This window comes from Heptranchias perlo, chromosome 3 (assembly GCF_035084215.1).
Source record: "Heptranchias perlo isolate sHepPer1 chromosome 3, sHepPer1.hap1, whole genome shotgun sequence".
In the NCBI taxonomy this organism is placed as follows: Eukaryota; Metazoa; Chordata; class Chondrichthyes; order Hexanchiformes; family Hexanchidae; genus Heptranchias; species Heptranchias perlo.
In genome coordinates, this window is record NC_090327.1 from 29,088,575 (window position 1) to 29,102,395 (window position 13,821).

General features: G+C 40.7%; 1 protein-coding gene across 3 annotated transcripts in view; it reads right to left on the bottom strand.

Moving 5' to 3' along the window:
• Positions 1–2,541: 2,541 nt before the first annotated feature.
• Positions 2,542–13,821, bottom strand: part of LOC137311272 (KH domain-containing, RNA-binding, signal transduction-associated protein 3-like) — a 245,473-nt gene continuing 234,193 nt past the window's right edge. Inside the window, exons 9-11 of one of the 3 annotated variants that reach the window (XR_010960287.1) lie at positions 10,625–10,779; positions 9,112–9,176; positions 2,542–2,750 (exon numbers count right to left, since the gene is read on the bottom strand). Coding sequence is in view for 1 of the 3 variants with exons in the window: in XM_067978581.1 (XP_067834682.1) it covers positions 10,679–10,779 (101 nt within the window). In the remaining 2 variants the exon portion in view is untranslated. Of the gene's footprint in view, positions 2,751–9,111; positions 9,177–10,096; positions 10,780–13,821 lie in introns of those variants that run through there. The other 2 variants (XR_010960286.1, XM_067978581.1) reach the window with 2 other exon arrangements.

A 13,821-nucleotide genomic window follows, 5' to 3' on the forward strand; every position in this document is an offset into this window, starting at 1 on the left:
CCATTTTGGTTTGCCTCTTAATGCAGTTACAGCAAATGAAACACTGCAGCAGCACTTGATTCCCCTCTCAATGAGAGGCGAACTCCCATTGAGACGCCATTAGTGCTGGGAGCCTGTCCTGAATACATAATTAATGCTGTCCCAGGAAAATGGAATCGGGTTCAGATTGGATGGAAATCCATTCATGCTCCACTTCTGGGGAACCCCAACAATCAGGGAAATCCAGGCCAGTCGTATCTCACAAGATCCAGAGTCAGGAGAGCACAAGCTACAAGTTGAAACAGAAGTGGCTGCAGGGATAGGATGGGATGACATCAGGGCATTTGTAAATAATGTGTCAGGTGATGGGGAGCTAGTGCAAGTCAGCGAGGAAAAAGGGTGAGCAGGACTTAGTAAGAATACAAGTTGCAACCAGCAGAGTTCAAGATGAGTGGAGTTCATAAGACTGGCAGCTAGAACATCATAGAAGCTGGGCCTGAAAATGAGAAATGGTGGTTGGGGGCTTCAGTGGTGGTGGAAATAGATAATCTTGGCAATAGACTGGGTATTCTCATAATGGCAGAGATAAAGTTACAACTATCTTCTCTTCCTTCTATAATCTACAAACTTTTAGAACCCAAGCTTGGTGCCACCTAAGAAATATTCCATGGTTAATATTGTCTTTTCCTACTCTTTTCAACCTTGGTTAGTGCCCTGCATTTTTCAACTGGGTTTCACAATACAAAAAAAACTCTATGGCTTTTCAATTATCATCAAATTCTTGTTTCAGAAGAGAATAAGTGATAGAGGCTTGGCACCAAGGCAGGAAGGAGATAAAGATAGGCTGAGCCAGTCCTGCAAGTAGAATAAGCTTAATTGACTGAATGGCCATTTCTTATTCCTAACTTACTACAGTATACTACAGAAACTCAATGCATTTTTGAGGCTTCTAGTTCTAAATTTAGCTCCTCTGGTGTTACTAGATGTAAATGATGTACACAATTAAAACACTAAACATCCAGATCTGCTCACTTGTGATAAATTCAGTTTATAGGAACATAGGAATATAGGAACAGGAGTGGTCATTCAGCCCCTTGAGCCTGCTCTGCCATTTGATAAGATCATGGCTGATCTGTGATCTAACTCCATATACCTGCCTTTGGCCCATATCCCTTAATACCTTTGGTTGCCAAAAAGCTATCTATCTCAGATTTAAATTTAGCAATTGAGCTAGCATCAATTGCCGTTTGCGGAAGAGCGTTCCAAACTTCTACCACCCTTTGTGTGTAGAAATGTTTTCTAATCTCGCTCCTGAAAGGTCTGGCTCTAATTTTTAGACTGTGCCCCCTAGTCCTAGAATCCCCAACCAGTGGAAATAGTTTCTCTCTATCCACCCTATCTGTTCCCCTTAGTATTTTATAATCTTCGATCAGATCACCCCTTAACCTTCGAAACTCCAGAGAATACAACCCCAATTTGTGTAATCTCTCCTCGTAACTTAACCCTTGAAGTCCGGGTATCATTCTAGTAAACCTACGCTGCACTCCCTCCAAGGCCAATATGTCCTTCCGAAGGTGCGGTGCTCAGAACTGCTCACAGTACTCCAGGTGTGGTCTAACCAGGGTTTTGTATAGCTGCAGCATAACTTCTGCCCCCTTGTACTCCAGTCCTCTAGATATAAAGGCCAGCATTCCATTATTATTTTCTGCACCTGTTCATGACACTTCAATGATCTATGTACCTGAACCCCTAAGTCCCTTTGGACATCCACTGTTTTTAACTTTTTAACATTTAGAAAGTACCCTGTTCTATCCTTTTTTGATCCAAAGTGGATGACCTCACATTTGCCTACACTGAATTCCATTTGCCACAATTTTGCCCATTCACCTAATCAATATCCCTTTGTAATTTTATGTTTTCATCTCCACTGCTTACAATGCCACCAATCTTTGTGTCATCAGCAAACTTAGATATGAGACTTTCTATGCTTTCATCTAAGTCGTTATTAAATATTGTGAATAATTGAGGCCCCAAGACAGATCCCTGCGGGACTCCACTAGTCACATCCTGCCAATGTGAGTACCTGCCCATTATCCCTACTCTCTATCGCCTTTCGCTGAGCCAACTTCCTAACCATGGGATTCTATCTTAGCTAACAGTCTCTTATGTGGGACTTTATCAAATGCATTCTGGAAGTCCATATAAATAACATCCATTGACATTCCCCTGTCCACTCCTTTAGTCACCTCTTCAAAAAATTCAATCAGGTTTGTTAGGCACGACCTACCTTTCACAAATCCATGCTGGCTCTCTCTGATTAACTGAAAATTCTCGAGGTGTTCAGTCGCCCTGTCCTTAATTATAGACTCCAGCATTTTCCCCATAACAGAAGTTAGGCTAAATGGTCTATAATTTTTTACTTCAAAAGAGGCAAAGATATGATGGAAACCAAAATACTATTCTACCAACTGGTTTCTAAGTTTGCTATAACTTCTAAAAATATTTTATAAAATTAAAAATAGAAAAGAGCTGGTGTAGAGTGACAGATGAGATTCAAGTAAATAATGCAAAACACAAGAATTGCTTTAATAAAAATGTTTAAAATTTACAGACATATTTACAATTTTACAATCTTCAAAGGTTCACAGTTTCAATTTATACATGGAAGCAAAAATGAAGTAGGATGTTCAGTTCTGTAAGATGACTGCCATTCTGTGGACTGCTGTGCTGCTCGGCTTCATTTTAACCAGTGACAGGTCAAAAACAGTCTCCTGTTGAAGGACAAATAATGAATCAGATCTTTATTTCCGGTACCTTTTTAGTTGTTCTTTTTAGTAAATATAAATCACCTGAGGTTACCTTGCTTTCACCAACTTGAAAATATTCAGTTCCTATTCTGAATCTAATTGTCGTATTCTATTTACATGGCATTGTGATCCTCAAGTAAAACATTTGTTAGCTTGTATAAAAGTACTGTTGGATGCATGCTCCACGTTTGACTTGTTTTTTTAAAATTAATTCTCAGGATGTGGGCGTTGCTGGCAAGGCCGGCATTTATTGCCCATCCCTAGTTATCCTGGGAAAGTAGTGATGGGCCTTCTTTGTTGTGGTTTGATACAAGTGAGTGGCTTGCTATGCCACTTCAGAGGGCAGTTAAGAGTCAACAATGTTGGTGTGGGACTGAGTCACATGTAGGCCAGACCAGGAAAGGACAGCAGGTTTCCTTCCCAAAAGACACATCAGTGAACCAGTTGCGTTTTTACAACAATCTGACAGCTTCACAGTTACTTTTGCTGATACCAGAGGTTTTTATTACCAGATTTTTTAAAACTAAACTCAAATTCTCAAACTGCCGTGGTGGAAATTGAATTCATGGGGGTAGATTTTGACTTTGTGCAATAGTGTAAAATGAGTGATAGTGAGTTGCCAGCCTAGGCCCATGGTGCAGGACACTAACCAAGGTTGGAAAGAGTATAAGACAATATTAATCATGGAATATTTCTTAGGTGACGATTGTGACTTCAATGGAAATAAAAATCGGGAGAGATGTAAAACGGGCTGCTGACTCACAATCACCCGTTTTACATTATCGCACAAAGTGAAGATCTACCCCACCTTCTCTAGATTATTAGTCCAAGACCCTGGATTATTAGTCAAGTAACACAGCCACTACAGTACTGTACCCCCTTGTAGTGTTTATTGACAGCTGCTTTAGAATAGAGAATAGAAAATGTTCCACAAAAAGAGATATTGTAGATTTTCTGATAGAGCCTCTCTTTAGGTGTTCAGACAGTGCATTATTAACACCTACCCAACTATTAGTGTGCTGACCATGCCCTATTTGCCTGTTCAGTTTCATTTACAGCATCCAGCTGGCAGCCCATATTGGGCCTCACAATGGAGCAATAAGAGGTGGGGAAAACTGCATAGAAGCGAACTTTAAATAGGTGATGGGTAAATAAGGAGAGAAATAAGGCTATAATTTAACTGAATGGTTCAGATAACATCAAACCACAACAATGAAACTAAAATGGCTTATGGACGTCAACTGAACTTGGCCGTAAGCTTTTTTAAAATACAAATTGTGATGACGTTTCAAAGCACTGAAAATAATGCTGATTATTAAAAACAGAATTTATACTATATTTAATAGAAGACAGTCCAAGACTACAGCAATGCCATGATTATAGAACAGTGCTGTATAAAATAATGGAAAACTGCAGTTTCAGCAGTGATTCACTAGGATGATAACAGGAATGAAGGGGCTTGGCTACGGTGAAATACTGAGTAAACTTAAGTTATCTTCCCTAGTGTTGAGAAGATCAAGGGACGATCTGACTGAGGTGTTTAAAATAATGAAGGGGATTGATACGGAATGACTCGTCTATTTAATAGGAGATGTTGAACAAGGCGATATAAGGCAGTTAAACGTGAATAAGGGAGAATGTCTACTGCCCCAGAAGCCTATAGATGCAGAATCAAATAGTGGCTTACAAAAGGGATAGATACTTACTTTGGAAGTAACAGTAATAAGGAATATATGGAGAGTGAGCAGGGATTTAGGATTAAAAAGATAGAATTGCATTGCTAATAAAATGGTGGAGCAGCTTCGATAAGCTTACTCCTGTTCCTATACAGTTCTAAAGCAGAATTAGAAGGTTAAGAACTATTACAAAGCCCTTTATTACAGTCCACTTGTACGAAAAGAATGCCCAAATGAGGTAATTACAGGGTATTGCAAGAGCTGGAGTTCAGTACTGGTCCTGGTCCAATTAAGTACAATTATCAGTCTTATAGCTTATTTTCAGAACATAAGATGCTAGAAACGCAGTCAGCATTTGAAAAGAAAAAAGAAATAGGAAACAACTTTCATTTATATAGCTTCTTACACATCCTTAGGATGTGCCAAAGCACTTTGCAACCAAGGGAATGGTTAGCAGAACACCAACAGAGCTCCCTGCGCTGCTTCAAATAATGCCATGGGATCATTTACATTCACCTGAAGAGACAGACAGGGCCTCGGTTTAAAATCTCATCTAAGATACGGTACCCCTGAAAATACAACATTACCTCAGTACGGGATCCTCGACTTTATAAATAGAGGCATAGAGTATAAGAGCAAGGAAGTTATGCTAAACCTTTATAAAACACTGGTTACGCCTCAGCTGGAGTATTGCGTCCAACTCTGGGCACCACACTTTACGAAGGATGTTAAGGCCTTAGAGAGGGTGCAGAAGAGATTTACTAGAATGGTACTAGGGATGAAGGTCTTCAGTTATGTGGAGTGGCTGGAAAAGCTGGGGTTGTTCTCAGAACATAGAAGGTTAAGGGGAGATTTGAGAGAGGTGATCAAGATCATGAATGATTTTGATACAGTAAATAAAGAGAAACTGTTTCCTGTGGCAGAAGGGCCGGTAACCAGAGGAGACAGATTCAAGGTGATCGGCAAAAGAGCCAGGGGAGACATGACGAAACATTTTTTTATGCAGTGAGTTGCAATGATCGAATGCACTGCCTGAAAGGGTGGTGGAAGCAGATTCAAAGTAACTTTCAAAAGGGAACTTGGTAAATACTTGAAGGGAAAAAATTTACAGGGTTATGGGGAAAGAGCAGGGGAACAGGACTAATTGGATAGCTTTTTCAAAGAGCTGGCACAGGCACGATGGGCCAAATAGCCTCCTCCTGTGATACTGCAATGAAAGGTCTGCCTAGGTTAAGTTCTCAAGTCCTGAACTAGGGCTTGAGCCCAAAACCCTCTGACTCAGATGAGTGTGCTACCATTGAGCCTAGCTAACACTTATGGGTTAACATTTCACATGCATATCCTGTATCAAAACCAACATATCAAAAGTTAATCTGTATTTTCTTTTTTCAGATGCTGATGGAACTATCGTGTGTTTCTGGTGTTTTCTATTTTTGTTCCAGTTTTTTCTTTTTAACTCTATACTTTATTTTCCCTTCCTCGAGGAATGGCTTGTCCTCAATTGGCACTTGTCCCAGATAACATTTTTTAAAATAAGAAGCTCACTATGGTAAATCCCGTGCAAAGACACACGTACCATCTCTGTAGTGCAGCGTGTTGGAGCATTGCCGATAGTGACTCAAGGGGCCGATATTACCATGGTGGCGGGGGGGGGGGTCGATTGGGCGCGTGGGTAACGCGCCTCGTGAAATCAGTCTGCTCCGCGTGCAATCGCAGGCTGATTGGATCCACTTACCTGTTGTTTCGGTTTCCCCACTGCTAAGCTGCGCGGCGGGCGGACTGCGCATGCGCAGTAAGGTCTGTCAGCTGGAGGAGCTCTATTTAAAGGGGCAGTCCTCCACTGACTGATGCTGCAAGAAATAGGAAAAATTACAGCATGGAGCAGCCCAGGGGGAAGGCTGCTCCCAGGTTAATGATGCCTCACTCCAGCTCTTATTAGATGGGGTGAGGAGGAGGGGGAGGACAGAGATCTTCCCCCCGGCGGGCGGGAGGAAACGGCCTACCTCTGCCACCAAGAAGGCCTAGCTCGAGGGGGCAGAGGAGGTCACCTGCACCACCAACATATCGCGCACCTGCATGCAGTACAGGAGGCGCTCCAATGACCTAAGTAGGTCAGCCAAAGTGAGTACACTTACTCATTCCCCTACACTCCGTCTGCCACATCACCGCCCCCACCCCACATCTCCTTCTGCACTGCCAACACTACTCTGTCACATCACTCCTCACACCCACTCAAACCTCATCCTCATCTTACCTGCACTTACTCACCTCGCCAGTACTCATCCCGCCACTAACACTCAACCCAATCCTCATACAATCTCATGGATCTATCTCATACTCACCCTCTCATGCATCTCTTTCACAGTCAGCCTCACTCAACCTGCCACTACCTATGCTGCAGCCACAGGGCATGCATCACATATGTGCAGTAGGAAGCGTAAGGCAAACGTGTCGTGAGCATGAAGGGTGTATGAGGGTTTGTCATGGTTTTTACTTATATTTAATTTCTGATCACCTCACATTACATATTATATTGGCACCACTACTGCCAAGTCTTTGCGAATCTTGTCTGGTTTGTGCAATAATGCCCTTTCCTGAGGATCACAATGAAGACCCACACCTGATGCCACCCATTGTGCCACTGCAGAGTGGGTGTCTGTGTATTTGCAGGGCTCTTTTGTGCAGACGACGGAGCGACGTCGGCGATGTCCCCAGTGGCACCCTGGAAGGATTCGGAGGAGAAGTTGTTGAGGGCAGTGGTGACTTTGACAGCGACAGGTAAGATGGTGCTCGGGCCAGCCGGGAGCAGCTCGGCGTGAAGGAGGCTGCAGATGTCCACGACTACATGTCGAGTGACTCTGAGCCTCCGTGTGCACTGCCGCTCAGAGAGGTCCAGGAAGCTTAGCCTCGGTCTGTGGACCCTGTGGCGAGGGTAGTGCCCTCTGCGACGCATCTCTCTCTGCGGTTGCCCTCCCTCCTGCTGTGCAGGTGGATGTGTCACAGCACTGTGTTGTGGAGCTCCACGTGTCAGAGGTGGACGGCGTGGCCGGCAAGGCTGGTGATGCTGTTCGCCCTCCGAGGAGGTCATGACTGCAGCTACGGCAGCCCCCATCCGGAAGATGTACATCTGAGGGGGTCCGCAATGTAGGTACATGTATCTGGACACCGGGGTAAGTGTGCAAGTTGGTGAATTTTATTGTTAGGAGGAGGGTGGCGGAGGCCAAACTTTGTCCAAAGTGACAAAGTGGCCTCCTGCAATGAGTGAGGGTCTCCCCCCGCCACCTGTCAAATGGACCTTTGCAGCTGCTACAGGCTGATGGCTGCAACACATCCATTTGAACTAGGGGTGTTTCCCCCAGTACGGGAAACAGTCCCAGTTGTTTGCAAAATCCCACCTCTCCTAAAATATCATGTTAATCAGGTCTCTAAACGACCTGAAATACCTAAATAAATACCTTAAGTGGCACCCCACCGGCTTTAATTGCCAGCGGGAGTCCCACATGCAGGGGCTGCGCACACATGTGAGCGCGTCAGTGGGAAACCCGGAAATGGGGCGGGTTAGAGCCAGGCTCCCGCCCTGCCCCGGGAATCGCCGATTTTCGTAGCCCTCCCCCGCCACCAACGCACCCGGTCGCGGGTGCTAAAATCGAGCCCATGATTGCAAACCTTGATTAAAAAGTTACAGAATAATCATACTATAAAAGATTCTATAGAATGGGCAAACTCCCCATTCATGGGACAATAATCCTCTGGATGCTGAACACTGACCTGAAAATATTGTTAACGTTAATTTCATTGCCCTCTTAACTCTCACAAAGATAATACTTTAATCATCTCCAGTTTTGTGATTCAAAAACGATTACCAAACTTGCCATGTTAATTTTGTGGTCCCAGGTCTGCTGGCAACTGATTTGAGTGTAAGTTAGTTCAACTGTCCTTATTGCTACATTGCAGCATTTTTACATGAAGAATAAGAGTGAAAACTATTCAGTAACTACAAAATACGTGTTCCAGATATTTGCACAACTCCAATATTCAGCATTCAGATGATTTATAGCTAAATCATTCAACCATTTTACAAACAACATATTTGGGTGATACTGAGAAATTTGGACCAGGAAGATCTCAGGTTCTACCTCTAATTTTTGCTGGGTTAGTTGAATCTCAGCCAGAATGGCATTACAATCACCCTCAATGTTGCTGGGCTGGGAAGGGGAAACAAATCAGGCCCGTTTACACTCATCGTTATCAAATGATTCCTGCTGTAAGGTGTATGTGTATATATGGACATTGTGTAGTGACACGATTGAGATCGGCTATGATGTCTCCTTCCCCAGTAAAATGTATGCATGGAGTCTCCCGTGGAATCGACGGATGAGCCTCAGTTGTTGTGGGTGGGCATTCACTGTCTACATTCAGACATGAAGAATGGATCCTTACATGAGGTACCAGATACCTTGGTACACCAATGCAACTATACACTAGCATGACTCAATGTCTTCGAGGGCAAAGGAAGAAAAGGGAACAATGGGGAAAAAAAATGTTACAGAAGAATGCTGTTTTGAACAGTTTGATGGGCATTCAGTACACAAAGGGTCAACACCTGTAACTGTGAGCATTCAGAAGTCAAGGCCACTGTAAAAACCTACCATAATGCCCAATTCCAGGATCACTGTTTTTATTCCCATTTGGCCAGAGATGTTAGAAAAAGATCCTGTAAGTGGAGGGAAAAAATTGTGAACATAAATATATTACGAGCACAATTAAAAACCAGAATGAAATAATCTTAGAAAATAGACAAATCTTAAAAGAAACATTACCATGCAATGCTAGAAAAAAAAAGACATTATTTTAGAGTGAATTTATTCTGATTCAAAATCAAACATTAAGCAGTTGAGGCTAACTATGACAAAATTATAGACAAAGGTTATGTGGTTTTTACACTTTGTTTAACAGGATAGAATTTAAGAGATCGGCTACTGCTTAGTTTGCAGTTATATAGTTTAGTCTCTACACAATTACAAGATCGATTTATAATTGTTAGGAGTTTAGAAGTACTTGAACCTTTTCTACAGTAATTTTTTTTACTCTAACAACTTTACAACCTTGCTTTGTTTTAGCGTTTACTGGTTTTAAATGTTAAAGGTAAATTAAGTGATATTAAAATCTACTTGATTCATTTACCTTTGGAACTGAAGACCTTTTAAGGGTTACACATCCACTGCCTCTGACGAATGCCACATTAGTCAAGTCTGTTTGCCTCTAAAAAGCTTTAATTGCTTCCAGCGGAGGATTCATTTAGGTAATTCTCATAAAAATTCCAAAGTGCACTAGTGAAAAAATGCTTAGACAAGATGAAATGCTGATCACATTCTTCATATATTCACTGCTCAGTAGTGTATTTTCAAAGGGCAACAATATGGACTTTTTTGATTTTTAAAACATCATTCAGGTATATTTCTGTATCGACCTCTTAAGACAAACTGATTTTTTTTAAAAGAAAATTTTAAAAGACAAAAGTATGCTTTCCCTGTTTAAAAGATTTTTGTGGATTTATTATTTGGCATTAAGAAAATATATCAAAGTTACTGATATGTCACACACAGCAAGTTTGTTTTTTTTCTCAAAACTTTATTTGTATCAAGCAAGAATAGTCAATGTCTGATCTCAACACTACAGAATATCTGGAGACTTCAGTTACAAAAGAATACAACTTTACTTGGCATTTGGAGTTTACTGTTGTTTAAGTAAAAGTTTACAAGGGTTAACGTTCTAACACAAGCCAAAATTAAAGTTCAAACCAAAACTTAAAACTAAGTTTTAACAAAAACTAAAAGCAAAACAAAAGAAACATTGATGTTAACTGAATTTGTGTTTACATTTTAAGTGATCTACATTATCAAACCTAGTTTGGTAATAGATTTTTAAAGGCTAGTTAAACTTAAAAAAACGTGTTATTCCTGTTTACTCGTTTTCAACAGAGCACATAACAAAGTCATAGTCTTTGTTCCCACCCACCTCCTTCCCAAGATCAAATAATATCTCCATCCAAAGATTAAGGACTTCATACAAGAGTTCAGAACTGGTTAAACAGATCTGTTGTATTTAAGAAGGAAAAAAAAATCTTTTATATAAAATAACCAATTACTTTTAACAGCGTACATCACTGCAGGAACAGCTAACTGATGATTGTATTTCACAGAGTAGATGGTGGGATCAGTATCGTGGTGCATAGGGGTGCTCCCTGTATGCTCCTTTAGGTGTTCTTGTTGGAGGAGCTTTCATCCGTGAGTTGGAGTTCGTCCACTCTTCCTGACCTATTGTAGTTATTACAGAAAAACAATCTGCATTAGAGCAGTCAAGCAACCCACAATAACACTCACTGGAAGTTCAGATGGTAAACTACAGCTTTAAAATCATACTCTTGTATGAGAGACTAACATTTGTGCATCATCAGAAATATTTTTTAAAATGGTTAACTGTCATTGAAAAACTGCACCACAACCAAAAATGGAATTATCCAGGTATCTGTTTTAATGTTCTACAACAGTATTTGTGGAACAGTAATTTCTGGATTTCAAATCTGCCCTTTCATCATGAAAATTAAACTATTGTGAATGTCTCTATCATATTTATTATGGCAAGTATGTAGGTAGTCAGGTGCTAAGTTTTAAAGTTATGTGCATTTTACTTTAAGCTTGTTTTCACAAAATTTTAGCCTGATGAAACTTTTTGCTTTACAGCAGTTCTAATGAAGGTGTAATAAGATGTGAGGTTTTTGCATTTGATGTCATACAGTTTTGTAATAATCAGAGTTGAGATAGAACTAGACTTCAGGGAAGAGGCCTGGAGACAACTTGGCTGTGGGACCAAACCAGATTGTCTGATCTGTAAATCAATCAAATTACAGTGACTTTGTTCTAAGTGCTAATCAAATTGTATGTAGTTAAAGCATGACCTGAATAGGTAGGAATACCTATTTAAGATAAGTCACTTTTTGCACCATTGCTTCATTTTGTACTTGATCTTGATGACATTGACAGGGGCCTTTGGATTGGGATGCATCAGAGATTTCATTTGCAAAGCTGAATTCAGGTGAGTTTGATCCAGGAATCGCGTCACTCATGTTTGACATTGGATTGGAAACTCTGCAAAAACTGTTTCATTTAAAAGTGTTCTAAGATGATATTTTAATCCCCCTATGGACCGAGTCTATTCTGTTACTAAGTATTTGTAGTTTCAGTAACTTGCTGTGCATTATTGTTTCTATTGTCTTCTCAATAAATGTATTAGGAACATAGGAACAGGAGTAGGCCATTCAGCCCCTCGAACCTGTTCCACCATTCAATTAGATCATGGCTGATCTGTATCTTGACTTCATTTACCCACTTTGGTTCCATATTCCTTAATACACTTGCCTAACAAAAATCTAGCAATCTCAGTTTCGAAATTTTCAATTGACCTAGCCTCAACAGCATTTTGGGTGAGAGATTTCCAGATTTTCACTACCCTTTGTGTGAAGAAGTGCTTCCTGACTTCATCCCTGAAAGTGTGATATTTTGAAGAACAGAGAACATGGTGGTGATAATCCCATATAATCTCCAGTGCGTTATATTATTCCGCGGTAACTGTCGGTTCTGTGGTACACTAACTCAGTCACATACGTGAAGGCACGGGTTTTGCTCATATGAGAGTTGATCTACTTAAATAACTGTCTCTTTGCCATGAGCACAACACAAAAGTGCTGGGTAAAAGCCCGAATCGTAACAGAAGGGTCCCAAAACATTATCTTCGCTTTCCCATTCAGTTGCATACTGAATGAATATATATCTCCAGAATTTTCTGGTTTTAGTTTTAACGTACATATATTATCACCAAACCTTCATGATAACTCCACTGAAACTTGCAAAGAAGTTCTTCTACAGGACTGAGTTTTGAGTTATACTGAAAAACTTAATGGAGCTCCGTCAGAGATCAGAAAACGTTTGTTACAAATCAAATCTTGTAACATACAGCTTTATTTTTAAGTCCCAGTTAAAACTTCATTAATGTAAATGAGAGAAATTTAAAGCTGAAGTGGGTGAACTTTTGAAAATGGAAACAAAATCTAGGCTGACATTCCAGTGCAGTACTGAAGGAGAACTGCACTGTTGGAGGTACCATCCATCGGATGAGATGTCAAACCGAGACCCCATCTTCCCTCTCAGGTGGACGTAAAAGATCCCATGGCACTATTTTGAAGACGAGCAGGGGAGGTGACCTCAGTGTCCTGACCAACATTTATCCCTCAACCAACATCATTAAAACAGATTATCTGGTCATTATCACATTGCTGTTTGTTGGACCTTGCTGTGTTCAAATTGGATGCTGCATTTCCTACATAACAACAGTGACTACACTTCAAAAGTAAGGTATTGTCTGTAAAGCACTTTGGGACATCCTGAGGTTGTGAAATGCGCTATATAAATGCAAGTCTTTCTTTTTCTCTTTTAGTCACTTCTGGAAATAGAACAGCAACAGAGGAAGTTGCCAGTTGGCTCACTGTGCATATACTAGCTCCATACCAGAGCTACAAACTCTAATTCCATTTCCCTGTTCCCTTCAATTTTGTTCAAGAGTTTATTTAATTCCTTCTTGAATGTCATGATTGACTCAGCTTCAACAGTCACTTGCTGTAATGCATTTCAAATCCTATACTATTAAAAAAATTCTTCTAATCTTGTCCTTTATGCTTCCAGTAGTAACCCTAAAATTATTTCCTGAGTCACTAGCTAATAGAAATAACTTTGCACCATTTACCCTTTCAAACCTTTGAACACTTTGAGAGACTCCAGAACCTTCTCTGCTCCAGTGAATACAGACTTCGCTTTTCAAATTTCTCATAACGATGTCCTCTCAGTCTTGACATCAGCCCAGTTAAGCTATATCGATGTTTTACTGGGGTCCAGTATTATTTCTTTAGTAGGGTGCCCAAATCTACATAGTACTCGTAACTCTGGCCTAACCGATGTCTTGCATGGATTCATCATCAACCCTATTTTTGTATTCAATGTCCCGATGTGTAAAAACCCAGAATGCCATTTGCCTTTTTAATTGCATTTTCCATCTGCAATCCTGCTTTTAAATATCTGTGTATCTGTACTCCTACATGTGTGCTTCTTCATTCCATTGAGAATTTTACTACCATTTAAGGTATATTTCCATTCTCTTTTTCACAGAATGCATCTACTTTGAACTGCATTTCACACATACCTACCCACTCCCCTAACCTATGTTCCCCTGCAGTCTTCCCCATTCTTCAGTTTGCCATGCCCCCATTCTTGGTATCATTAGCAAATTTCAGTATTATTCCCTCTATG